At 38.7% G+C, this 27638-nt stretch overlaps 2 protein-coding genes across 2 annotated transcripts; one reads left to right on the top strand and one right to left on the bottom strand.

Annotated features, from left to right (window-relative positions):
- Positions 1 to 1340: 1340 nt before the first annotated feature.
- Positions 1341 to 9218, bottom strand: LOC138880783 (uncharacterized). The gene is made up of 8 exons (XM_070160958.1): positions 8869 to 9218; positions 8665 to 8781; positions 8314 to 8406; positions 5238 to 5435; positions 4253 to 5057; positions 3546 to 3704; positions 1861 to 2401; positions 1341 to 1765 (listed from the first exon to the last, which is right to left on the bottom strand). The coding sequence occupies exons 1-8, from the start codon at positions 9216 to 9218 to the stop codon at positions 1341 to 1343; spliced, it is 2688 nt and encodes an 895-aa protein (XP_070017059.1).
- Positions 9219 to 11769: 2551 nt separating this feature from the next.
- On the top strand, positions 11770 to 14169 carry LOC138880782 (uncharacterized). The gene is made up of 4 exons (XM_070160957.1): positions 11770 to 12125; positions 12873 to 13070; positions 13251 to 13520; positions 13689 to 14169. Exons 1-4 carry the CDS (start codon positions 11770 to 11772, stop codon positions 14167 to 14169), a joined length of 1305 nt encoding a protein of 434 aa, XP_070017058.1.
- Positions 14170 to 27638: the final 13469 nt, after the last annotated feature.

Genomic DNA, 27638 nt, shown 5'->3' with positions numbered 1-27638 from the left:
TGATGAATTTAAAGGAGAAGGTGTAATTAATACACAACAGCAGCTTTTAGTGGTCAAATAGGAGTCTAATCACCCTGAAATTTCAGTTTGAATAGACGGTTAGGCTTCCTTCGAATCTAGGTGTTTTAAAACGGTGAGGATTCTAGTTTAAGACGGACCTGGTTCAAACTCAAAAGGATAGGTTTTTTTGAAGTTTTTGAACATAGGTAGGACTCTGCTAATGAATTAAATATTAATATTTCTAATTGTGCAGAGTGGAGAAAACATAACTCATTATTCTGATGAACCAGTACTGATGAACCAGGTTCTTCACTAAGAATCCTCTTGATCATGCCTCAATTTACCAAAATAGAGAAAATTTTGTTAGAGATCAGTGAGTCATATCAACACAAGTCACATGAGTATAGTATTTACAATATGAGACTGAGCAAAGATTAATCTAGATATTTACACAAGTTCCAGATTTTCTAACCAAATTTTTTATATTTTTTTTTCGTTTTTTCATTGAGCATTCTAAACTGGTTCCATTAGGTGATGTTAATCATCCCTAGTTCTAACATGTTCCTTTCAAAGCTTTCTCTACTCAGTGCTTTTGTAAAGATGTCAGCAATCTATTTATCAGTAGAACAAAATTCTATAGAGATCAGTCCTTTCTCATAGTTGTCGCTCAAAAAATGGTGTCTAACATTTATGTGCTTAGTTCTCTTATGATGAACCGGGTTCTTAGTCATACTAATAGCACTAGTGTTATCACAGAAAATAGGGATGCAACCAACTTCAATACCAAAATCCATCAACTGCTTTTTTATCCACAGCATTTGAGCACAATAGGAAGAAGCAACAACATACTCAGCTTCAGCAGTAGATAGGGCCACTGAATTTTGCTTTTTAGTAGCCCATGACACAAGACATGAACCAAGAAAGTGTGCCATACCTGAGGTGCTCTTCCTATCCATAAGGAAACCTATAAAGTCAGCATCAGCATATCCCACTAGGTTAATGTTACTACTTTTTGGATACCAAAGGCAAAGATCAATAGTGCCTTTCAAGTATCTCAATATTTTCTTGACAGCAGGCAAGTGGGATTCCTTGGGATTTGCTTAAAATCGAGCACAAAGCCCTACACTGAAAACAATGTCAGGTCTATTAGCAGTAAGATACAAAAGTGAACCAATCATACCCATATACAACCTGTGATCAACAGATGAACCAGGTTCATCTATGTCCAATTTTGTGGCTGTTGCAATAGGAATATCTATTTCCTTTGATTCTTCCATTTCAAACTTCTTAATCAACTCTTTTGCATATTTCTGCTGAGGGATCATGGTTACATTTGAGTTTTATTTAATTTTTAAGCCTAAGAAGAAATTAAGCTCACCCATCATACTCATTTCAAATTCACTCCCCATAAGTTTAGCAAAGTCCTTACTTAGTTTTTCAGTGGTTGACCCAAAAATTATGTCATCAACATATACTTGTACTATAAGAAGATCCTTACCTTTTTCCTTCAAGAATAGAGTGCTATTAATTTTACCTCTCTTGTAGCCATGTTCAAGTAGGAATTTGGATAGTAGTTCATACCATGCTCTAGGAGCCTGCTTGAGTCCATAGAGTGCCTTGTCTAGTTTGTATACATGATCCGGACACTCCTTGCTTTCAAACCCTAGAGGTTGTTTGACAAACACTTCTTCCTTGAAGTAGCCATTTTGGAAGGCACTCTTGACGTCCATCTGGTGAAGAGTGAATTCCATGTATGCAGCAAAGACTATGAGGAGTCTTATTGCTTCCAACCTTACAACAGGAGCAAAGGTCTCATCATAGTCTATGCCTTCCTCCTGGCTATAACCTTGAACCACTAACCTTGCCTTGTTCCATCTTCATCAAGTTTATTTCTGAAGACCCATATAGTACCAATTACCGATCTGTCCATGGGTCTTGGAACCAGATGCCAAACTTGACTCCTTTCAAACTGATTGAGTTCATCTTGCATTGCATTTACCCAGTCTATATCCTGCAAAGCCTCAATAATATTTTTAGGTTCAATAAGAGATACGAAAGCATAAAAAGCACATAGATTCTTTAATTGAGATCTAGTTTTAATTCGAGAGGTTGGATCAATAATTATCTTCTTAATGGTATGAAAACTTTGATACTTGTAAGGTTTCACAACCAACTGGTTTCTATTTGATGTTTCTCCCATGTTCTGTTGCTGAGGAACAAGCTCATGGACAGGTTCCATTTGGGAATTAGATTCAGTTCTTCTTTGTTCAGTTCCCCCTATCAGGTTGCCCTGGATGGAAGAACCTATTCCATCGCCTGTTCCTTCTTCTGGTGCAACTTCATCTTGGGTTGTGACTTCATTTAAACCTTTTACCATCCCAATAGCTACATCTTCATGTTCCTACCTCTCAGAAAGAATGTTAGTTTCATCAAAAACTACATGTACACTTTCTTATACACACTTAGTTCTTTTGTTGTACACTTTTTAAGCTTTTCTATGTGAAGAATATTCCAAGAATACCCCCTCATCACTTCTAGGATCAAACTTACCTAGGGAGTCCTTTCCATTGTTGTGCACAAAGGACTTGCATCTAAATGCCCTAAGATGGGATATATTTGGTTTTCTCCCTTTAAGTAGCTCATAGGGAGTCTTCTCTACAAGAGGTCTAGTCAAGCACCTATTAATGATGTAACATGCAGTATTTATAGCTTCTGCCCAGAAGCTATGGGGCAGTTTACTAGAAAGAAGCATAGTCCTAGCCATATCTTCAAGTGTCCTATTATTTCTTTCAACTACTCCATTTTGTTATGGAGTCCTAGGGGCAGAAAAATTATGATCTATGCCATGCACATCACAAAATTCAGCAAACTTAGTATTTTCAAATTCAATTCCGTGATCAAACCTAATTGATGCAAGTTGATTACCTAGTTGCTTCTGAGTTTTTCTAACAAAAGAAGTAAACATGTCAAATGCTTCATCTTTAGATGTTAAAAAAATATCCAACTAAACCTAGAGTAATCATCAACAAGCACTATCACATATTTTTTACCACCTTTGCTTAATGTTCTCATTGGACCACAGAGTCCATATGAACCAGTTCCATCGACCTGGTCGTGCTTACCATTTTCTTACTTTTGAAAAAGGATCTTACCTGCCTCCCCCTTGCACAAGCCTCACAAACTTTGTCTTCCTTAAACTTGATGTTAGGTAGCCATATCACCAGGTCCTTGGAGACCAATTTGTTGAGTTGACTTAGACTTGTATGTCCAAGTCTTTTGTGCCAAAGGAGGGGATCATTGTACAACACACTTAAGCAAGTGAGTTTATTTTCCGAAAGAGTGGACAAATCTACAATGTATATATTGTTTACTATTTTTCCCTGCAAAACAATCTTGTCAGTGGTAAGATTTATCACAAAACATTTGGTAGAGGTGAATACTACCAAGTTACCTCTGTCACACAGTTGTGATACACTGATTAGGCTATATTTCAAGCCATCTATTAAGTAGACATTCTCAATAGAATATGAGTTTGTCTTACCTACCTTTCCAACCCCAATGATCTCGCCTTTCTTACCATTTCCAAAGGAGACATTACTTCCTTTTAGATCCTCAAGTGAAAGGAATTGGTTCTTGCTTCCAGTTATATGCTTTGAGCATCCACTATCCATGTACCATATTTGGCTACTCCCATTCACTTGAACCTGCAAGAGGAAATCAAGGGTTAGTCTTAGGAACCCAAACCAGTTTGGGTCCCTTTCTATAGGCAAAAGGGTGAATTAAATTCTTTTTAGCCCATCCTGGTAGCCTACCTTTCCCTTGAACAAAAGTTTTGTTCTTTTGACTGGACTTTTCTTTTGCATTACATTCACTTTTGTAGTGACCAGTCTTACTACAGTGTGTGCAGATTTTGTTCTAAGGAAGTGTGATGTACTTGCTTTTGGGATCCCACTTAGGTGCAGGGGTCCCATAGCCAAGTCCTCTCTTATTGCTACTATGGTGTTCTTGTATCCATGATAGTGCATCAGAGGACTTATTCCATTTGCAAGTTCTGTCTAGTTCATGCTTAACTTTACTTAGATCTTATTTTAGGACTCTTATATGCTCATCCCTTTTATACAACTCATCTTTCAATTTTCCTAGATTTTTTTCTAAGGTGAGGTGCATGTGATCAGCTTTTTTTACCTGTTCCTAATTTTAGTTTTAAATTTTTAGATCTAAGCTCTAACACAGTGGTGTTAAGTTCAAGAACCTGGCTCTTCAACTCAGTATTTTTACTATCACTTTCACTAGCCCTGAGTTCCAGATATTTGCTCTTAGCTTTCAAGATTACACATTCCTTAGACAGCTGTTCCTTTTCATTGTTTATGACCTCAGACTCATCAATGAAATCTAGCAGTAACTCAGGTAGCCTTTCTTTAGACAAAAATTTAATCTTGTCTTTGAGATGAATCACACTTACCTCTGGTTCATTATCTGATTCTCCAATGGCCATAAGTGCTTGTTCATCTCCATCTTCATCTTCTGAATCCTCATCTGAGCTTTCTCCCCAGGCAACAACCATACCCTTCGTTGATCCTTTGTTCTTCTTGGGATGAACATGCTCCTTCTTCCTATTTGTTCGTTCAGCCCTTTCCTTCTTCCATTCAATTTCCCATTGAGGACAGTTTTTGATCATGTGGTCAGTCTTACCACATTTGTAACAACCCTCGTTAGTCTGATTTTTAGGGACCCTTGGTTTGTTGTAAGTTGCACCTCTTGAAGAACCCTTTCCTCTCATTAGATACTTCTTGAAGTCCCTCGTGATCATAGCCATTTCATCTTCCTTTAGATCTGCACCTTCAGCGATTCTGAGAGCCAGGATTCTTTCCTTCTTGGGAGCATCCGTCTTCATGGTTTGCCTTCTCAGTTCATAGGCAGTGAGATTTCCAATTAACTCGTCCAACTTGAGAGTGGCAATGTTCTTTGATTCCTGAATAACAGTGATTTTGATTTCCCAAGTAACTGGCAAGACCCTTGTTAGAATTTTCTCAACCTTGTCTTCTTCAAGGATAATCCTTCCAAGGACTTAAGTTCATTTGTTAGTGTTGTGAACCTTGTATATATCTCTTGGATGATTTCTCCTTCCTTCATGGTGAAATTCTCATATTGAGAATACAGTAGTATTCCTCTTGATCTCTTCCCTTGAGGAGTTCCTTCATGAGCCACTAGTAGTACAACTTTGAATTCTACTGTACTCATCTGGACCAAGTCCACACACAAGCCATTTCTTGGCCTTAGCATTCTTTTTCCACTTCTTCAAGTCCTCAGCATTGCAGTCAGCTCTAGTCTTTGGCACATCCACTCCTTCAACATTCTTCTTCATGGTAGCCAGGGGACCATCAGTAACAATGTCCCAGAGTTCATAGTCCTCTCCGATGATATGATCTCTCATCCTGTTTTTTCACCAGGAGTAGTACTGGCCATTAAAGAGTGGAGGCCTAGCAGTGGATTGTCCTTCCCAGTTTACACATGGTGCAATCATCTTGATCTGTTCCTAAGGTATTAGCCTGTTCAAGGATAATATGCTCTGACACCAATTGATGTTTTATACTTCAATACCACACAAGAGAGGGGGAGGTGATTTGTGTGGTGCCTAATTTTTTGCTTAACCTGATTATAGAAGGACCTGGTTCTTCTATGTGTTCCAACTACTACCGTTGCGGAATAATAAGTACAGAAATTAAAGAACACAAAGATTTTACGTGGAAAACACCTGGCTCAAAAGGTAAAAAACCACAACCTACTTGGATTTTATGTGGATTTTCCCAAACTCTCCACTAAAATCACTGAGCCAAAAACTGCATTTACAAAAAATCTTTTGTAAACCAAGGATTAACTCTAATCCCGTTGTAGCACACAACCTCAACTGTTGCGACAACTTCAAGTTAACTATAACTTGAAAACTCTGAGTACCTAATACAATTGCTTCTAGATAAAGCTGAAAGGTACAATATAAAAACACCTACTACAATTGAACTAGAATAAAAGACAGACACTTTGAACTGGTTCTTCTATCTGGTTCAAGTAGCTTCAGATTTGCACGCTTGAATCACACACAAATTGCTTGCAAAATTGCCTTGCTATTTTACTCTCAATTCACGTTTAACTTCTGCTTATGTGTGTTATCTGTAAAAGATAACAACACTAATATTTATGTAGTTAGTAAATATAGATTGACTAGAATTCTGATGCTACTCTCCTTGGTGGAAGAGTTCTAGTTGATCTCAACCTCTAACTCTATCATTTTCTTAAACTGTATTCTCTCTGAGTAAGGAGTCTTTCTCCTTATCCAATATGAAACCTTTTCGATCAAAATCAGGAGATATCACTTCTGGTAAGTTAGGTTTATCTCCTTTACGTGCATCTCACATGCTTGAGTAGACCATATCTGTGCTTCACTAGGATGGACCTGGTCCATGTCTGAGTTCTTTTGTCAATCTTCAAAACTCTCCTTTAATTGGGCCAACACCCCGGGACCTTAACCAAACATAACAACAAGTCCTAAAATATCATATGAACTTATTTGAACCTTCAAATCACATCAAACAACACTAAAACTGTGGATCGCACCCCAATTCAAGTTTAATTACTTATAAACTTCCAACTTCCACATTTAATGTTGAAACCTATCAAAACACGTCCGATAGATCTCAAATTTTGCACACAAGTCACATTTGACATTACGGACCTACTCCAACTCAGAAATCAAAATTCGACCCCGATATCAAAAAGTCCACTCCCGGTCAAACTTTTCCAAAAATCTTCCAACTTTCTAACTTTCGCCAAATAACGCTGAAATGACCTACGATCGTCCAAATCAACATCCGAACACGCTGGTAAGACCAAAATCACTGTATAGAGCTATTGTAACTGGCAAAACTCCATTCCAGAGTCGTCTTGCTCAAGTCAAACTACGGTCAACCCTTACAACTTAAACTTCAATCTTAGGGACTATGTATCCCATTTCACTCTGAAACTTTCCCGAACCCGAAACCAAGCACCAAGTCAAGTAACCATAAAATTAAACAGATTTGGCAGTAAATTGGGGATTGAGGCTCATACTCTCCAAACGACCGGCCGGATTGTTACATCCTCCCCCTCTTAAAACAAACATTCGTCCTCGAACGAATATAGAGACATACCTGAAGTGGTGAAGAGTTGAGGGTAACGACTACACATATCATGCTTAGTCTCCCAAGTCGCCTTCTCGACTGGTTGACCCCTCCACTAAACTTTCACTGAAGCAATGTTCTCCGACCTCAACTATCAAACCTGCTTGTCCAAAATAACCACTGGCTCGTCGACATAAGATAAATCCTTGTCCAACTGGACTGAGCTGAAATCTAACACTTGAGATGGATCACTGTGATACTTCCGAAGCATAGAAACATGGAATACTGAATGAACTCCCAATACACTAGGACGCAATCAAGCTCATAAACAACCTTCCCAACTCGCCGCAACACCTCGAATGGGCCAATAAACCTTGATCTCAGCTTGCCCTTCTTCCCAACCTCATAACACTCTTCATGGGCGAAACCTAGAGCAAGACCCGCTCCCCAACCATGAATGCAACATCGTGAACTTTCCGATCCGCATAACTCTTCTGTCTAGATTGGGATGTACGAAGTCGATCTTGAATCAATTTAACCTTTTCCAAAGCATTCTGAACCAAGTCTGCACCCAATAGCCTAGCCTCACCCGGCTTAAACCAACCCACTGGAGACCGAAACTACCTGCCATACAAAGCCTTATACGGGGCCATCTGAATGCTCGACTAATAACTGTTGTTGTAGGAAAACTATGGAAGTGGCAAGAACTGATCCCAAGAACCCCCACACTCCATCACATATGCACGGAACATATCCTCTAATATCTGGATAGTGCACTCGGATTGTCTGTCTATCTGAAGGTGAAATGTTATGCTCAACTCGATCTGAGTACCTAACTCATATGGTATGGCTCTTCATAACCGCGATGTAAACTACATACCCTGGTCAGAGATGATGGATACCGGCACGCCATGAAGCCTGACAATTTCGCAGATATAAACTCGAGCCAGCTGCTTAGAAGAATAAGTAGTCATCACTGGAATGAAATGAGCTGACTTGGTCAACCTATCCACAATCACCCAAACTGCATCAAACTTCCTTTGTGTCTAAGGGAGCCCAACAACAAAATCCATAGTGATCCGCTCCTATTTTCACTCCGAAATCTCTAGCTTCTGAAGCAATCCACCTGGTCGCTAATGCTCATACTTCACCTACTAACAATTTAGGCACTAAGCTACATAATTCACTATGTCCTTCTTGATTCTCATCCACCAATAATGCTGCCTCAAGTCCTGATACATCTTCGCAGCACCTGGATGAATGGAGTATCGTGAACTATGAGCCTCCTGGAGAATCAACTCACGTAAACCATCTATATTGGGCACACATAGCTCAATGAACCGACATATCCAATAATGAGCTCCTTGGCATCACCGTGCTGAACCGTGTCCTTAAGGACAAGCAGATGGGGGTCATCATACTAACACTCCCTGATACAATTATAGAGAGAAGACTGAGAAACCACACAAGCCAAAGCTCAACTCGGCTCTAAACATCTAATCCAACAAACTGGTTGGCCAAGGCCTGAACATCCAATGCCAATGGCCTCTTTGCTACTGGTAGATATGCTACACTGCCCAAACTCTCTTCTCTATGACTCAAGACATCGGCCACTATATTGTCCTTCCTGGGATGGTATAAAATAGTTATATTATAGTCCTTAAGCAACTCTAACCACCTCTATTGATGCAAGTTAAGGTCCTTTTGATTGAACAGATGCTGCAGACTTCGATGATCGGTATAGATCTCACAAGGGACACCATACAAGTAGTGCCACCAAATCTTCAAGGCATGGATAATAGCTGCTAACTCAAGGTAGTGGATAGGATAGTTCTTCTCATGCACCTTCAGCTGTCTAGACGCGTAGGCAATCACCCTAACGTCCTGCATCATCACCGCGCCGAGACCAATACGTGACACATCACAATATACAGCATAAGACCCCGAACTTGTAGGCAATACAATTACTAGGGCTATAGTCAAATCAATCTTGAGCCTTTGAAAGCTCTCCTCACACTCCTCTGTCCACTTGAACAGAGCACCCTTCTGGGTCAGCCTGGTCATAGGTGCTGCAATAGATGAGAAACCCTCTACAAATCGACGGTAATACCCTACCAAACCAAGAAAACTCCGGATATTCGTAGCTCTGGACAGTCTGGTCCAACTCTGCACTACTTCAATCTTCTTCAAATCTACCTTGATCCCCTCACTCGACACTACATGACCCAAAAATGCCACTGAATCTAGCCAGAATTCACATTGAAATTTTTGCATATAACTTCTTTTCTCTCAAGGTCTGGAGCACACTCCTCAGGTGCTGCTCATGATCCTCTCTACTCCAGGAGTATACCAAAATGACTTGAATAAACACAATGATGAATGAGTCATGATAGAGACAAAATACACTGTGCATCAAGTGCATGAATGCTGTTGGGGCGTTGGTCAGCCGAAATGACATTGGAAGGAACTCGTAAGGATCAGACCGAGTCCTAAAGGAAGTCATCGGGATATCTGGCTCCCGAATCTTCAACTGATGATAACATGAATGCATGTCAATCTTGGAAAACACCCTGGTGCCCTATAACTAATCAAATAGGTCATTAATACAAGGCAATAAATACATGTTCTTTGATGTAACCTTGTTCAATTAGTGATAATAAATACACATGTGCATAGAACATTCATTTTTCTTCATAAACAAGACTGGAGCACCTCAAAGCGACACACTGGGCCAAATGAAACCCTTATCAAGAAACTCCTGTAACTGCTCATTTAACTCCTTCAACTCAGGTGGAGCCATACAATATGGAGGAATAGAGATTGGCTAAGTGCCCGGTAACAAATCAATACCAAAATCGATATCCATGTCGGGTGGCATGCCTAGAAGATCTACTGGAAATGCATTTGGATAATCCCTCACTACTAGAACTGACTCTACGGTATGAGAATCAACACTGACATCTCTCACATAATCTAGATACCCATCACACCCCTTCTGAACCATCTACTGAGTTTTTGGAAATGAAAATAACTCTTGTATCTAAGGTACCTCTCCACTCTAACCATGGTAATCTTGGCATAGCTAGCATCACAGGCGTGACAATCAATAATAGCATAATAGGGCGACAACCAGTCCATGATTAAAATAATATCAAAGTCTACCATACTGAGTAATAATAAATCAGCGCTAGTCTCAAAAGAACTAAAAACAACCAAACACGACTTATATACACGGTCAACAACAATAAAATCTCCCACAGGTATAGACACATAGACATGCGAAATCAAAGAATCATGGGACACGCCTAAGTACGAATCAAAATATGATGACACATAGGAATAAGTGGAGCTTGGATCAAATAAGACTGATGCATCTCTATGACAGATCGAAACAACATCAGTAATGACAGAGTTGGATGCAACTACCTCTGTCCCAGTAAGAAGAGCATAATATCTTGTCTCGGATCCCCCTCTAGGGCGACCTCTACCTGCCCGACCTCCACCTCGAGCTGGCTAAGTAGGTGGAGTGGTAGCTGGTGCTGTAACTGTTGGCCCAAGTACAAGTGAAGTTTTGAAGACTGACAAAAGAACTCAGACATGGATCGGGTCCATCTTGAGAAGCACAGTCATGATCAACCCAAACATGTGAGATGCACGTGAAGGAGATAAATCTAACTTATCAAAAGTAATATCTCTTGATCTGATCGAAAAGGTTGCATATTGGATAAGGAGAGAAAGACTCCTTACATGAAGAGAACATAGTTTAGGAAGAAGATAGTGTTAGAGTATGAGATCAACTAAAACTCTTGTATGATAGAAGAGTAGTATCTGAATCCCAGTCAATCTCTAATTACTAACCCATTAAATATCAGTGTTGTTCTCTTTTACAGGCAATGCACATAAGCAGAAGTTAAACTTAAATTGAGAATAAAAGAGCAAGGCGATTTTGCAGGCAATTTATGTGTGATTCAAGTGTGCAATCCTGAAGCTACTTGAATAAGATAGAAGAACCAGTGCCAAGTGTCTATCTTTTATTCTAGTTCAATTGTAGTAGGTGATTTTATATTGTACCTTTTAGCTTTTATAGAAGCAATTATATTAGATACCTAGAATGTTCAAGTTAGAGTTAACTTGAAGTTATCTCAACAGTTGAGGCTGTGTGCCACAACGGGATTAGAGTTAATCCTAGGTTTACAAAAGAGTTTTTGTAAATGTAGTTTTTGGCTTAGTGATTTTAGTGGATGTTTGGGAAAATCCTACTGAGTAGTAGGTCATGGTTTTTTCACCTTTTGAGCCAGGTGTTTTCCACGTAAAAATCTCTATGTTCTTTATTTTCTTTACTTATTATTCCGCAAATAGTAGTAGTTAGAACACATAGAAGAACCAGGTCCTTCTATAATAAAGTTAAGTGAAAATTGGGTACCACACAAATCACCCCCCCTTGTGTGGTATTGATGTATAAAACAACAATTGGTATCAGGGCGGTTTATCCTTGAAGAGGTTAACACCTTAGGAAAAGATCAAGATGAGTGCACCACCTGGAAACTGGGAAGGGCAATCCACTTCCAGGCCCCCACTCTTTAATGGTCAGTACTATTCTTAGTGGAAGAACAAGATGAGATATCACATCATAGGAGAAGACTATGAACTCTGGGACATAGTCACTGATGGTCCCCTAGCTACTACAAAGAAGAATGCTGAAGGAGTGGATGTGCCAAAGACAAGAGCTGACTGCACTGCTAAAGACTTAAAGAAATGGGAAAAGAATGTCAAGGCCAAGAAATGGCTTATATGTGGACTAGGTCTAGACGATTACAACAGGATTCAAAGTTGTACCACTTCTAAGGAGATATGGGACACTTTACAAGTGGCTCATGAAGGAACTCCTCAAGTAAAGAGATTAAGAGGAACACTTCTATATTCTCAATATGAGAATTTCACTATGAAGGAAGGAGAAACTATCCAGGAGATGTACACAAGATTCACAACACTAACAAATGAACTTAAATCGCTTGGGAGAATTATCCTTGAAGAAGACAAGGTTGAGAAAATTTGTGTGTGATTCAAGCGTGCAAATCTGAAGCTACTTGAACCAGATAGAAGAACCAGTTCAAAGTGTCTGTCTTTTATTCTAGTTCAATTGTAGTATGTGTTTTTATATTATACCTTTCAGCTTTATCTAGAAGCAATTGTATTAGGTACTCAGAGTTTTCAAGTTAGAGTTAACTTGAAGTTGTCGCAACAGTTGAGGTTGTGTGCTACAACGGGATTAGAGTTAATCCTAGGTTTACAAAAGATTTTTTGTAAATGCAGTTTTTGGCTCAGTGATTTTAGTAGAGAGTTTGGGAAAATCCACATAAAATCCAAGTAGGTTGTGGTTTTTTACCTTTTGAGCCAGGTGTTTTCCACGTAAAATCTTTGTGTTCTTTAATTTCTGTACTTATTATTCCGCAACGGTAGTAGTTGGAACACATAGAAGAACCAGGTCCTTCTATAATCAGGTTAAGCGAAAAATTAGGCACCACACAAATCACCTCCCCCTCTCTTGTGTGGTATTGAAGTATAAAACATCAATTGGTATCAGAGCATGTTATCCTTGAACAGGCTAATACCTTAGGAACAGATCAAGATGATTGCACCATGTGTAAACTGGGAAGGACAATCCACTGCTAGGCCTCCACTCTTTAATGGCCAGTACTACTCCTGGTGAAAAAACAGGATGAGAGATCATATCATCGGAGAGGACTATGAACTCTGGGACATTGTTACTGATGGTCCCCTGGCTACCATGAAGAAGAATGTTGAAGGAGTGGATGTGCCAAAGACTAGAGCTGACTGCAATACTGAGGACTTGAAGAAGTGGAAAAAGAATGCTAAGGCCAAGAAATGGCTTGTGTGTGGACTTGGTCCAGACGAGTACAGTAGAATTCAAAGTTGTACTACTAGTGGCTCATGAAGGAACTCCTCAAGTGAAGAGATCAAGAGGAACACTACTGTATTCTCAATATGAGAATTTCACCATGAAGGAAGGAGAAATCATCCAAGAGATGTATACAAGGTTCACAACACTAACAAATGAACTTAAGTCCTTGGAAGGATTACCCTTGAAGAAGACAAGGTTGAGAAAATTCTAACAAGGGTTTTGCCAGTTACTTGGGAAAGCAAAATCACTGCTATTAAGGAATCAAAGAACATTGCCACTCTCAAGTTGGATGAATTGATTGGAAATCTCACTGCCTATGAACTGAGAAGGCAAACCATGAAAATTGATACACCCAAGAATCAAAGGAGTTTGGCTCTTAGAATAACTGAAGGTGCAGATCTGGAGGACGATGAAATGGTCATGATCACAAGGGATTTCAAAAAGTACCTAATAAGAGGAAAGAGTTCTTCAAGAGGTACAACCTTCAACAAACCAAGGGCTCCTCAGAAACAGACCAACGAGGGTTGCTACAAATGTGGCAAGACTGATCACATGATCAAGAATTGTCCTCAGTGGAAAATTGAATGGAAGAAGGAAAGGGTTGAACGAAGGAACAAGAAGAAGGAACAGGTTCAACCCAAAAGGAACAAAGGATCAACAAAGGCTATGGTTGTGGCTTGGGAAGAAACATCAGATGATGATTTAGAAGATGAAGCTGGAGATGAACAAGCACTTATGGCCATCCGAGAATCAGATGATGAACAAGAGGTAAGTGTGATTCATCTCAAAGACAAGATTAAATTTCTATCTAAAGAAAGGTTATCTGAACTATTGCTAGACTTCATAGATGAGTCTGAGGTAATTAACAATGAGAAGGAACAACTATCTAGGGAGTGTGTGTTCTTAAAAGCCAAGTGCAAAAATCTAGAATCTAGGGCTAATGAGAGTGACAGTAAAAATGCTGAGTTGAAGAACCAGGTTCTTGAACTTGACACCAGTGTCTTAGAACTTAGGTCTGAACATTTAAAATTGAAATTAGGAGCATGTAAGAAGAAAGTTGATCACACACATCTCACCTTAGAAAAAATCTAGGAAAAATGAAGGATGAGTTGTATAAAAAGGATGAGCAGATAAGAGTCTTAAAAGAAGACCTAGGGAAGGTAAAGCATGAACTAGACAGAACCTGCAAATGGAATTAGGCTTCTGATGCACTATCCTGGCTATAAGAACACCACAGTAGCAACAAAAGAGGACTTGGCTATGGGACCCAAGCACCTAAGTGGGACCCCAAAAGCAAGTACATCACTCTTCTTGAAAACAAAATCTGCACACACTGTGGCAAGACTAGTCATTACAAAAATGAATGTAATGCAAAAGGCCAGTCAAAAGATCAAAACCTTTGTTCAAGAGAAAAATAGGCTTCCTGGGTGGGCCAAAAGGAATTTAATTTACCCCTTTGCCTATAGAAAGGGACCCAAACTAGTTTAGGTTCCTAAGACTAACCCCTGATTTCTTTTTTGCAGGTCCAAGTGAAGGGAAGTAGCCAAATATATTACATGGATAGTGGCTGCTCAAAACATATGACTGGGAACAAGAACCAGTTCCTTTCACTTGAGGAGTTAAAAAGAGGCAATGTCTCCTTTGAAAATGGGAAGAAATGTGAGATTATTGGGGTTGGAAAGGTAGGTAAGACAGACACACATTCCATTGAGAATGTCTACTTGATAGATGGCTTGAAATATAGCCTAATCAGTGTATCACAACTGTGTGACAGAGGTAACCTTGTAGCATTTACCTCTACCAAATGCTTTGTGATTAATCTTACCACTGACAAAATTGTTTTGCAGGGAAAAAGAGTTAACAATATTTACATTGTAGATTTGTCCCATCTTTCAGAAAATGAACTCACCTGCTTGAGTGTGTTGGACAATGATCCCCTCTTGTGGCACAAAAGACTTTGTCATACAAGTCTGAATCAACTCAATAAATTAGTCTCCAAGGACCTGATGATAGGGTTACCTAACATCAAGTTCAAGGAAGACAGTTTGTGAGGCTTGTGCAAGGGGGAAACAAGTAAGATCATCCTTTAAAAGTAAGAAAATGGTAAGCACAACCAGGATGATGGAACTGGTTCATATGGATCTCTGTGGTCCAATGAGAACATTGAGTAGAGATGGTAAGAAATATGTGATGGTACTTGTTGATGATTATTCTAGGTTTACATGGGTATTGTTTTTAACATCTAAGGATGAAGCATTTTACATGTTTACTACCTTTGTTAGAAAAACTCAGAAACAATTAGGTAATCAACTTGCATCAATCAAGTCTGATCATGGAACTGAATTTGAAAATGTTAAGTTTGCTGAATTTTGTGATGAGCATGGTATAGATCATAACGTTTCTGCCCCTAGGACTACTCAACAAAATGGAGTAGTTGAAAGAAAGAATGGGACTTTTGAAGATATGGCTAGGACTATGCTTCTTTGTAGTAAACTGCTGCATAGCTTCTGGGAAGAGGCTGTAAATACTGCATGTTATATCATTAATAGATGCATGACTAGACCTCTTTTAGAGAAGACTCCCTATGAGTTACTTAAAGGGAGAAAACCAAATATATCCCATCTTAGGGCATTTGGATGCAAGTGCTTTGTGCACAATAATGGAAAGGACTCCATAGGTAAGTTTGATCTCAGAAGTGATGAGGTAGTATTCTTGTGATATTCTTCACATAGAAAAGCTTATAAAGTGTTCAATAAAAGAACTAAGCGTGTATAAGAAAGTGTACATGCAGTTTTTGATGAAACTAACATTCTTCCTGAGAGGTAGGAATATGAGGATAAAGCTATTGGGCTGGTAAAAGATTTGAGTAAAGTCTCAGCTCTAGCTAAAGCTGCACCAATAGAAGGAATAGGGGATGAAACAGGTTCTTCCATCCAGGGCAACCTGACAGGTGGAAATGAACCAAGAGGAACTGAAACCAATCCCCTAAAGGAACCTCTTTATGACCCTGTTCCTCAGCAACATAACATAGAAGAAACATCAAGCAAAAATTAGTTGGTTGTGAAACCTCACAAGTATCAAAGTTCTCATCCCATTGAGAACATAATCACTAATCCAACCTCTGGAGTTAAAACTAGATCACAATTAAAGAATCTGTGTGCTTTTGATGCTTTCTTATCTCTTATTGAACCTAAAAATATTGTTGAGGATTTGGATGATGTATATTGGGTAAATGCAATGCAAGATGAACTCAATCAATTTGAGAGAAGTCACGTTTGACATCAAGTTCCAAGACCCAATGATAGATCAGTAATTGGCAGTAAATGGGTCTTCAGAAACAAGCTTGATGAAGATGGAACAGTTACAAGAAACATGGCAAGACTGGTGGTCCAAGGTTATAGCCAAGAGGAGGGCATAAATTATGATGAGACATTTGCTCCAGTTGCAAGACTGGAGGCAATGGGAATCCTCATAGCCTTTGCATCACACATGGAATTCACTCTTCATCAGATGGATGTCAAAAGTGCCTTCCTGAATGGCTACCTAAAAGAAGAAGTGTTTGTTAAACAACCTCTAGGGTTTGAGAGCAAGGAGTGTCCGGAACATGTGTACAAATTAGACAAGGCACTCTATGGACTCAAGCAGGCTCCTAGAGCATGGTATGAACGACTGTCCAAATTCCTGCTTGAACATGGCTACAAAAGAGGTAAAATTGACAATACCCTATTCCTGAGGGAAAAAGGTAAGGATCTTCTTGTGGTAAAATATATGTTGATGACATATTTTTTGGGAAAACCACCGACAAACTAAGCAAGAATTTTGCCAAATTAATGGGGAGTGAGTTTGAAATAAGTATGATGGGTGAGCTTAACTTTTTCTTAGGCTTACAGATCAAACAAAACCCAAATGGAACCATGATCCATCAGTAGAAATATGCAAAAGAGTTGATTAAAAAGTTTAAAATGGACGAATCAAAGGAAATAGACACACCCATTGCAATATCTACTAAATTAGACATAGATGACCCTGGTTCATCTGTTGATCAAAAGTTGTATAGGGGTATGATTGGTTCACTTTTGTATCTTACTGCTAGCAGACCTGACATAGTTTTCAGTAATAGGGCTTTGTGCTTGTTTTCAAGCAAATCCTAAGGAATCTCACTTGACTGCTGTCAAGAGGATACTGAGATATTTGAAAGGCACTACTGATCTGTATTTTTGGTACCCTAAAGGTAGTAATTTCAATCTAGTAGGGTATGCTGATGCTGACTTTGCAGGTTTCCTTGTGGATATGAAGAGAACCTCAGGTATGGCTCATTTTCTTGGTTCATGTCTTGTATCATGGGCCACTAAAAAGCAAAATTCAGTGGCTTTATCCACTGCTGAGGCTGAATATGTTGTTGTTGCCTCTTGTTGTGCTCAATTGTTGTGGATAAAAAAATAGCTGATAGATTTTGGCATTGAAGTTGGTTGCATTCCTATCTTCTGTGATAACACTAGTGCTATAAGTATGACAAAGAACCTTGATCATAATAAAAGGACTAAGCACATAGATGTTAGACATTACTTATTAAGAGATAACTATGAGAAATGATTGATCACCATATAATTTTGTGCTACTGATAAACAGATTGCTGACATCTTTACTAAAGCACTGAGTAGAGAAAACTTTTACACTTGTTGGAATTAGGGATGATTAAGATCATATAATAGGACCAGCTCAGAATGCACAATGAAAAAATGAAAAAAATTGAAAAAAATGAAAAAATAAATTTGGCTAGGAAATTTGAACTTGTGTAAATATCTATATTAATTTTTACTCAGCTTCATACTGTAATTAGTATACTCCAGTGACGTGTTAATATGAATCACTGATCTTTCACAAAATTTTCTCTATAGTGGTAAATTGAGGCATGGTCAAAAGAATTCTAAATGAAGAACCTGGTTCATCAACATTGGTTCATCTGAATGCTAAGGTATGTTTTCTATATTCTGCACAATTAGAAATATAAATATTTAAATCATGAGCAGAAGTCTTACAATTGTTCAACTCCTTAGAAAATTCTATCAGTTTGTTTTTGAACCAGTTCCGTCTGCATTAGAACTCTAAGCCACAAAAATTGCCTAAAATCTAAGGAAGCTAACCGTTCATTCAAACCTGAAATTTCAGGTTGATTAGACCTCTAATTGACTTCTATTAAAACCTGCCGTTATTCATTAAATGAGTATTTCTCTTTAAATATGCATTATTACCTCATGCCATCTTTATAATTCTAAACCGTCAAAACCCTTATTCACTCTCAATTGCTTACTTCTCCAAAGTTCTAACTCACCAACTCTCTCAAGAAATCAGCTATAATGACAAACCCACAAGACAATCCTAGAACTCCCCCACAGCCCACTCCCTCTGATTCATCTACCTCTCCTCCACCTAGAACGACTCCCAAACCCAGGCTAAGAAGAGTAAAAATGCTTGCTCTCAAAATGGTGGCATCTGGTGATCTCTCAAAGAAATTTAATGAGCAATTGAAGGCAAGTCAGGATCAAGACTCTGATTCTAACTCTGATTCTGAGTCGTACAAATCTGCTAGTGACGGGGAAGGATCTGGGTCTTCTGACTCTGAGAAGGCTCAAGAATCCCCTTCTAAGGTAAGTTCTTCTTTGACTGAGAATTTAGAAAATAGGTCTATTTTGGTTAGGCCTATCAGGGATGTGGAATTACCTAAATTAAGAAGGAGTGGAGGTAAAAAGAAATCTGAAAAAGAAAAAGAGAGAGAGGGTGGATGCGGTGACGAGAGGGGAAACGGGAAATGAGTGGTTGATCATTCACCCATTGCTGATTTGTCTGTACCTGCTATTTGTGGGGTTGTACAAGAAAATGTTGAAGAAAGTGGCAAGAAGTCAAGGGGAAGTGGTTCTGGTGAAGCTGCTGAAGGGTTACTTCATTTAAGTGCATAGCGAAATGAACCTGGTTTATCAACTGGAGAGACCTCAGCAGACCTTTTGAAAAAGGTAGGGGCAAGTTACGATCTAAAGAAAAGGAGAACTCCCACACCAAAAGCCCCCAATGCCCCTAAACCCTCCAAGAAAAGAAAGGCTTCCTCCCCAACAACTACTGAAACTTCCTTGCCCAAGGGAAGAGCCACAAGAAGCAGGGTGAAATAGAGTGAGAGTGATCTACAAAAGGCTCTGGCTAAAAGTAAGAAGAAAAGGATTGCTAAAGGAAAGGGTAAGGTTGCAGAGTCCTCAGAAGCTGTTTATATTGAGGAGATGGAACAGGTCCATCAGGAGAAAGTTACAACAGTGGAGATTCAGAACCCCAAGTCCAAAAAGCCCAAGACTTCTTCCAAGAAGTTTTCCTCTGTGTCTGAGGCTGCTGAACATTCATTGGCCAAGAGGACAAGATCTGCAGTGAAAAGTAAACAAGTTAGAGTTTCTAAAGATGAGGAATGGAGTGGTGAAGAAGAAAATGAGACTGATGGTGAACAAGACAAGCTTGCCATGTTTGACAAAAGAAATTTTTTGAAGGGAAGATTGCGGAAAGATTTGGTGGAACCAGGGATGGTTCGTTTGGTTGACACACTGGCTGCTCAGGGCTGGAAGGACATGATTCTTCAGATGGATGGGATATTGGCCAGAAATGAAATCATTGAATTTATGGCAAATGCTGAAGTCAAAGATGGAAGATTTACAAGCAAAGTTAAAGGAGTTCAACTGACATTTGATGCAGAGAAACTGGGAGAGATTCTAAACATCCCTGCTGAGGGATATGATGATTACACCCGACAAAGATGGCCAAGTCTGGATTCCCTTCCATCTGCCCTTATAATCACTAGGAGATTTTGTGATGAAGACATGAATGAGGTCAAGTTTGTGCACAAGAGTGAAATGAAGCCACATTACAAAGTTATTTTTGAGTTTGTCAACAAGTGCCTACTGCTCAGGAAGGAGAGAAGGCATATTGCAAATTATATGGACTTAGTTCTGATGGAGTGCCTTAAAAGTGGAAGGCAAATCAATTGGCTTGCATTCATCATCAAGCTACTGGACAGGGTTATCAATGGCTCCAAGGCTCAGCTACCCCCTATGGCTTTATTCTGACTACAGTTCTAGATAGGTGCAATGTGCCTCTGAAGAAATGGGAAATAGCTACAAGCAAGGATTACTTTGGTATTAATACTCTGCTTGCTTGTAACTACTTAGTTGATGCCATCCCAAAAGAACCTGGTTCATCCAAGAAGACTCCTATCAATAGTAAAGTCAGGGCTCTTATTCAGGAAAGTGAAGCCAATGATACTGAGATAGCTAGGCTAAAGGATCGTGCGACAAAGGTGGAGTCTGAGAGGGATGTTCTCAGAACTGAGCTCACCAAAGAAAAGGAGAAGAATGATGGAATTCTTTAGAATATACTGAATCTTCTCCAAGCCCAAAACCAACCCTCTAGCTCTCCCAAGCCTTAGGAATTATAGTCTTTATCTCCTGAACATGTCTAGTACCTTCAGTGTTACAACCCAAACCAAATAGGCAGCGATAAGCACCCTGTGCCTTACTCAACCGAGTATCAACATAAGATATCTTTCTTATCATACTATCATAGGTAAATGAGCCAGAAAACTCATCATGAGATAACAAGAATGAAACATAAGGGAATACTCAACATATGACAACCCAACATGATATGCAAACTTATACATGTGACATATGGGCCTATAAGGCCTACATGACCATTTGTAAACTCAAAACATAGGCCGACAAGGCCATAAAAGTATCCATACACCTGACATCTGTCTACAAGCCTCTAAGAGTACCTAATATCATAAAGGTCCGGACAAGGCCCCGCCATATCAATCAATACATATCCAAAGCATACTGACCAAATAGGCAACTCCAGAGCAAGTGGAGTGCACCAACACCTTCCGCTGAGCTAATAGCCAACTAGGAGGAATGTCAACCTGTCTTTCGGGACCTGCGGGCATGAAACGCAGCGTCCCCAGGCAAAAGGGACGTCAGTACGAATAAAGTACCAAGTATATAAGACAGGAAAACATAAACAAGAACAGCAGTGTAAAGAGAGATAGAGGAGATACACCCTGTAACATCTGAGTGCCTGTGGGGACACATGAAATGCATAATACATTTATATACATAAACTTTTAAAAACATTCGCCTCTGTGGGCATCATCATCATCATACACTACCCGACCTCAAAGAGGACTCGGTAAAAACGTACCTGGCCATCATAAAGCTCGGTAGAATCGTACCCGACCATGTGGAGCTCGATAATCCCAACTGATCAGTGGTTGCATAATAGGTTCCGTACCCGGCCGACTATAGCGTGACTTAGTAGAGTAAAATAGATACATATATATATAATGCATGCTCGACTCTTGGAATCATGTTCTAAACCTTTCAGAGTGACGTAAGGTTGGTATCCTCTATACACATTATTAGGACTAACTCTTCACTATGAACCTTATAAGAATCAGGAAGCATCAACAACATTGATAACATAAGAATAAGAGAAGCAATATCAACATCAATTGTTCCATAAGAGTGGAAACAATGTAAGTACTGCTAGCTTCTAAGAGTAGAGTATCTTTGGAAGCTCATTCATTATATTATGTACAATCGGAGTCATGCAAAAGAAAGAAAGGGATATCCTCACATACCTTGTATATTCTTCCCAATCTCAAGCTATGCAATGTCACAACTCCTTAGTCTACAATAGAAATAACACTCTCATTATCGTTTAGGCGTCGTAACTATTATGTATCGAACACAACCTATTTTACGAGGAAACGAACAGAACCTCCCCTATATATATTACTTCACACAAGTTATAAAAATCACCAAAAAGCCCAAACAACATCAATAATAATCATATTGAGCCTCCCAAAACAATCCACACAACCTAATCACTTCATACATAAGACGACCACCGTAGGTAGAATCGTACCCGACCATGTGGAGCTCGATAATCCCAACTGATCAGTGGTTGCATAATAGGTTCCGTACCCGGCCGACTATAGCGTGACTTAGTAGAGTAAAATAGATACATATATATAATGCATGCTCGACTCATGGAATCATGTTCTAAACCTTTCAGAGTGACGTAAGGTTGGTATCCTCTATACATATTATTAGGACTAACTCTTCACTATGAACCTTATAAGAATCAGGAAGCATCAACAACATTGATAACATAAGAATAAGAGAAGCAATATCAACATCAATTGTTCCATAAGAGGGGAAACAATGTAAGTACTGCTAGCTTCTAAGAGTAGAGTATCTTTGGAAGCTCATTCATTATATTATGTACAATCGGAGTCATGCAAAAGAAAGAAAGGGATAGTCTCACATACCTTGTATATTCTTCCCAATCTCAAGCTATGCAATGTCACAACTCCTTAGTCTACAATAGAAATAACACTCTCGTTATCATTTAGGCGTCGTAACTATTATGTATCGAACACAACCTATTTTATGAGGAAACGAACAGAACCTCCCCTATATATATTACTTCACACAAGTTAAAAAAATCACCAAAAAGCCCAAACAAAATCAATAATAATCATATTGAGCCTCCCAAAACAATCCACACAACCTAATCACTTCTTACATAAGACGACCACCGTAGTAGTGTCAAACGACCCAGAAATGTTACAACGAACTACCAACAAACAACCTTGCCATTATGTGGTATTTTTCCACACCCTTCCTCTTCTAAACTCCATAAAAATATCAGCAAAATAGACAACCCAATACCAACACAAAACAGCCCACAAAATAGTCCCACAAGTTCATCAAGTCAATAATACTTTTTCAGTTTACTTAAACACGTTTAGACTTATCTTTTCTTTCAAATTGAGAAATACAACCAAAAGTACATCATTATACCTCTTATCCAATAAACCAGCCAAGAATTCAACTTAAAAATAAGTTCACAACCAGCCAACCATTACACAAGAACAAACAACATACCATTCTTTCAAAACTAGATAGGTCTATTCTTTACGATCGAGTTACAACCCGCAAACGCATAGATAATGGAAGGAGAAGCATAAACTTACCTTGGATTGAGTATAACCCATGAAACCAGGCTTTTTCATCAAAAATAAGTTCCTCAACACGGCTACGAGAAGGAGAAAGAGAAACTAGCAAGCTGTCCGGACTTTTCAGCACTAGAATCGCGCCGTAACACCCGGAATACCCTAGGGTTTGTGTGGGATTTTTGGGGAGGAGTTTCAGGGGTTCAATTAGGTTTTCTTGGTCTGAAAGATAGGAGAAATAATTGAGTTTATAATCCCTTAAAATTACCCTCTTGACCGACTTAGTTGAGGCCTTTCTTTTTGGCAAGTAGGTGATGCACCTACTTGTCACCTACCAGCCTGCGCAGTCTCGCAAAAGTATGAGTATATCTCTACTCCGACTTCGTATTGATAAATGGTTTAATGATTTAAAAAACAACTCATAGATCGTTAATTTGGTAGGTAGATTATCCCCTAATTCCAAGCATATTGGGAGAAAAGCTTAGTTACATTTGACCTAAGTTTCAGCACATTTACGAATGAAACTTGTGATGACCTTTTCCAACTTTTGTTCCATAACTCGCTTGACTTCAAAACAAAACACCAACTATCATAAGACTAAAATAACTCACAATATAATCTCCTTATAATGTTAATAACCCTAGTTTCACCCCAAAAGTACATGGTAAATCATTCCAACTTGTCGACTTTCGGCGAAACTTATTTTCTTTAATTCGTTTAGCTTCTAAGCCTTCAAACCCTCTTGCTAATTAATATTAATGATCTTAAAAATTTGTAACCTCCACGTTAACATGATGAACTAACTTTGTAAACTTTTCAAAGATGATTCCCTTTCTGAGCTTACATTAATTGACTTATGACATACTAATACGTACGAAAATATGGGGTGTAACATCATTCCCCCCTTTGAAACATTCGTCCTCGAATGTTGACTAATGCGCTTATCAGTATCATAACCTGTAGCTCTTATGAATAATTAAATATTGTCCTTGACATCTAATAAACTGTTATGTAAATAAATCCAAGGGCCTGGGTATTCCCTCCTTTAGGCCTCTATCTCATACCACAACCTGTGGTCGGAATTCTTCCAATCTCGTAATTGTTGTTTCCTTTTGACATGCATCATGTACAATAGTGTACTTGTATGTGTGCCTATGCGATTCTTCTCTCCTTTTTCATCCAGCTTTTGGCCAATCTCTAGGACTCACTTTGTGAACATATACAGAACTATGACAAGATGTCCCTCTAGGCATCTATAGGTGTACTAAAGTTCTTCGGTTGGTACTTTGTCGAACTTACGACTATTGCTATACATTGCTTCATAGCCTTGGTTACCTATGCTTATGGTTTTACTACATCTAGGTAGTTCATACTATATCCTAACTCTTACTTCAGTTTATTATTACCGAGGTCTGCCACCCAGATCCGGGTTACTCTTTCGCTGCTTGTCCTATATGTATAAATCTAAATCCTTTAATGCTTCCTCATTACTGTTCATCTTAATAATGATGGTCTAATATCATCTCATACTTTGAAACTTTTATCCATCCATTGGTGATTCACCTTAATGTTCATCCATAATCTATGACTGATAACTTGAAACCTTTTACAAAGTACATTATCGCTAGGGCACATGTCTCATCGGGGAATATCGGTAGTGATTCGTCCGATCCACCTAGGGATGATACTATACTTCCATAACCGTATTTCATAGCATACTAACATGATTCATCTTATGAGGGTATTACAATCCCGTGCAATTCATAAAATCCCTTCTCTTTAAATAATTCCTCAATCAAAGGAATAAATGTCATCCTCTTATCTATCACAATTACACCCTTATTCTACTACCGGGGAAGCATTTCATTCCTTCTAATTGCTCCTAGTCTTAGACTCATCCATGTTAATTCAAGCTATACTGAGCTTTTTATAACATATATAAACCATCAGCTCTCTTGTTTGATGGGCTTAATTCTGAGGTCTTACCTATTCTTATCAGTTTCTTATCCTTACTCCCATATACCTAAAATCTTGTCACTCGGCCATACATTAGATTTCGACCTACACATATCTATTGTACTACTCACATCCTTCCTTTAACTTGCTAGCACCACAGATTTCCTTTTGTGCCTTCTCAGTTGTCTTTAAATATAAGCAATTACTCTTCCTGGTCGTTCTGCCACTTGTTGCATGAATACTTGGCTTGTCTTATTGCCCACAAATACTATAATTTCCTGTACCTCATATGATCTCAAACATCACCTTTGATTTTTTTCCCATTCATTAGCCTCTATAGGTGCCACTTTCTTATGGAGTGCAAACAATGTTGTAGTGAGACTGTTGTTACCAGACCAATTCTTCTTCAAGTTAATATGCTTAGGTTGAAGCCCTCTTCATTGTTTCCTAATCTAGTCTTTCGTTGTAGTACTTAGGAGACCTTCTAGATCTTGTAAAGTTGTGATCTTGTTATACTGTATACATGAAGGAATTTTCGATATTCTTACTCTCCTACAAACATCCTTAGTTACATATCTCCCTGCCCTTGTACTTGTAGGGCTACTTCTAAAATTAAATTTTGATTGTCTCCTTAATGGCACTCTCCATTATTCCCGTAACCCTTATACAATACCTTTAAATACCCCAACTCCTATCTGAGCATTTCTCAAGGGTTATGAAATCATATCTGCGAGACTGAATTCACTATATTAAGATTCACTACGTTTATCTTGCATGATCTGCTGATTTGTTTATAACCTCTTGTCTAGCCATAACTTGGCTCTTCCTAAATCAACTACAAACTACTCGTTGGTCCATTCTCATATCTATAGTCCTCGTAATCTCTCTTTAGTTATTTTCTTTGTCTTAAGTTACCTCTCGGGCTGGCTCCTTATGTATCAAGTGTTCATCTGCACTTATTTATCAATATCATCGGGTGCACAACCCTTACCGCTTCTCTCCAGCGTCATGCTTGCATAATATGCTGGAGTCATATCATATCTATAGGATCTGAATAGATGCAATCTCATTCCTTTCACCCTTTTACCGCATTCCTCATTTACTATTCCATAGTTACCTCTTCATTTTGTCATTTTTTTCACATCTTCACTAACATCTTACTCGCCTTGCGGTAACCTCTTTATACCGGGGATAATTGAATTTATTACGCACAAGGGTGACACTTAGTATAACTGGCACACTTACTCCCTTAAGCTTAACTCTGCTCCACGTGCTTGCTTTAGGGAAGCATCTTCCTGAATGAACCTTAACGGTTATTATTTTGTTGTCCATTCTATTATTGTCGGAATGTTATCTCTGAAATTCTCATGATATCAACCATTATAAAATCCTTCAGTCCCTAATTCATGTACACTTTATCTTGTTCACCAGCTCATACTGATTTTTATTACTCCGGGGTCTAACCTTTCCTTCTGGTAATCACGTTGGAGTCATCAAATCATTTCTCGAAATGGGAATATGACTTTATGTCTTATACTCTTTTAATGCCTTAATTCCTGTCACCTCTTTTATCTTCCTTTACTTGACTATAAACTCTGTCATCGTGTCATATTTTGATTTACTGTTATCACCCATTTATTACATCTTACTCATAATGCTTCATTTACTCTCTTCTTATTCTCCGGTTAATATTTCTGTCTATCACTTTATTCTGATAACTTCAACAAATCATTCTTGCACTTTTAGCTCCCCTTGCTTCATCTCACTGGCTCTTTAGGTCACCTAGCTTTATCTCTTTACTAGGAATGGGAGCCATAGAAAGGTAAATATTTATTCCTTCTAGAATTACAGTGCCAATCTTCTAAATTTTTCCAGACATTCTAGTATTCATATCTAAATGTACTATTCTAGATTGCACCACCGGGGTGTCTTACAAGGAGAACTATTACCACATTTGTAATATCCTTCGGAAACGTTAGCTAATGATAATAATCCATCTACCCTTTTGGGTTACTCTAGCCCCAATTGGATCTTGCTATCCCCTTCTTCTCTTAAACTATATCTGTCAACTCCCATAGGGCATATAGAGATGGGCGTGGCCAATTGTACATACCTCTGTTACTATTGCATGTAACTCAGAATACATATATTTCTCTGCCTGAATTGTAAAAACTCAAAACCTTCACTAACTATTACCTCGTAACCTTCGCCACCTTGCTTCTTTTATTTATTGAAACTTGTATCTATCTTCTGATTCTCTTGTTGCTTTTTAAACCATATGGGTGGATAGATATTCATGCCTTACGCCTGCTTATGAATAAACTTACGCGTCTTAGTATACATATAATCTACTAAAGACCTTACATTTACTCATCATAAGCATGATGCAAAATCAAGTTTCATTGACTCAACTCTTCCACAGCAAAATTTAATCTCTTACAAACTATCTGTGTTACGACAAAAATAGAAATTAGAAGTTTGAATTCTTACAATTGAGCTCTACCACACAATTTAGAGTAAAAAGAAAGAGTGACAGTCCTAAATGTCCTGCAGCCTC

This window comes from Nicotiana sylvestris, chromosome 11 (genome assembly GCF_000393655.2).
Source record: "Nicotiana sylvestris chromosome 11, ASM39365v2, whole genome shotgun sequence".
Classification (NCBI taxonomy): Eukaryota; Viridiplantae; Streptophyta; class Magnoliopsida; order Solanales; family Solanaceae; genus Nicotiana; species Nicotiana sylvestris.
The sequence above is the reverse complement of the archived record's forward strand: the minus strand, read 5'-3'. Positions and strand labels throughout refer to the sequence as shown.

Coding starts and splice junctions, on each gene's coding strand:
- LOC138880783 (XM_070160958.1), bottom strand. CDS start 9,218: ATGACCAGGCTGACCCAGAAGGGTGCTCTGTTCAAGTGGACAGAGGAG. Junction 8,782..8,868: donor CATCGAAGTCTGCAGCATCT/GTTCAATCAAAA, acceptor ATACCATCCCAG/GAAGGACAATATAGTGGCCG. Junction 3,705..4,252: donor ATACTGAGTTGAAGAGCCAG/GTTCTTGAACTT, acceptor TTCCTCTTGCAG/GTTCAAGTGAATGGGAGTAG.
- LOC138880782 (XM_070160957.1), top strand. CDS start 11,770: ATGAGATATCACATCATAGGAGAAGACTATGAACTCTGGGACATAGTC. Junction 12,126..12,872: donor GGAGAAACTATCCAGGAGAT/GTACACAAGATT, acceptor GTGAAAAAACAG/GATGAGAGATCATATCATCG. Junction 13,521..13,688: donor ATCACAAGGGATTTCAAAAA/GTACCTAATAAG, acceptor GGTTGAACGAAG/GAACAAGAAGAAGGAACAGG.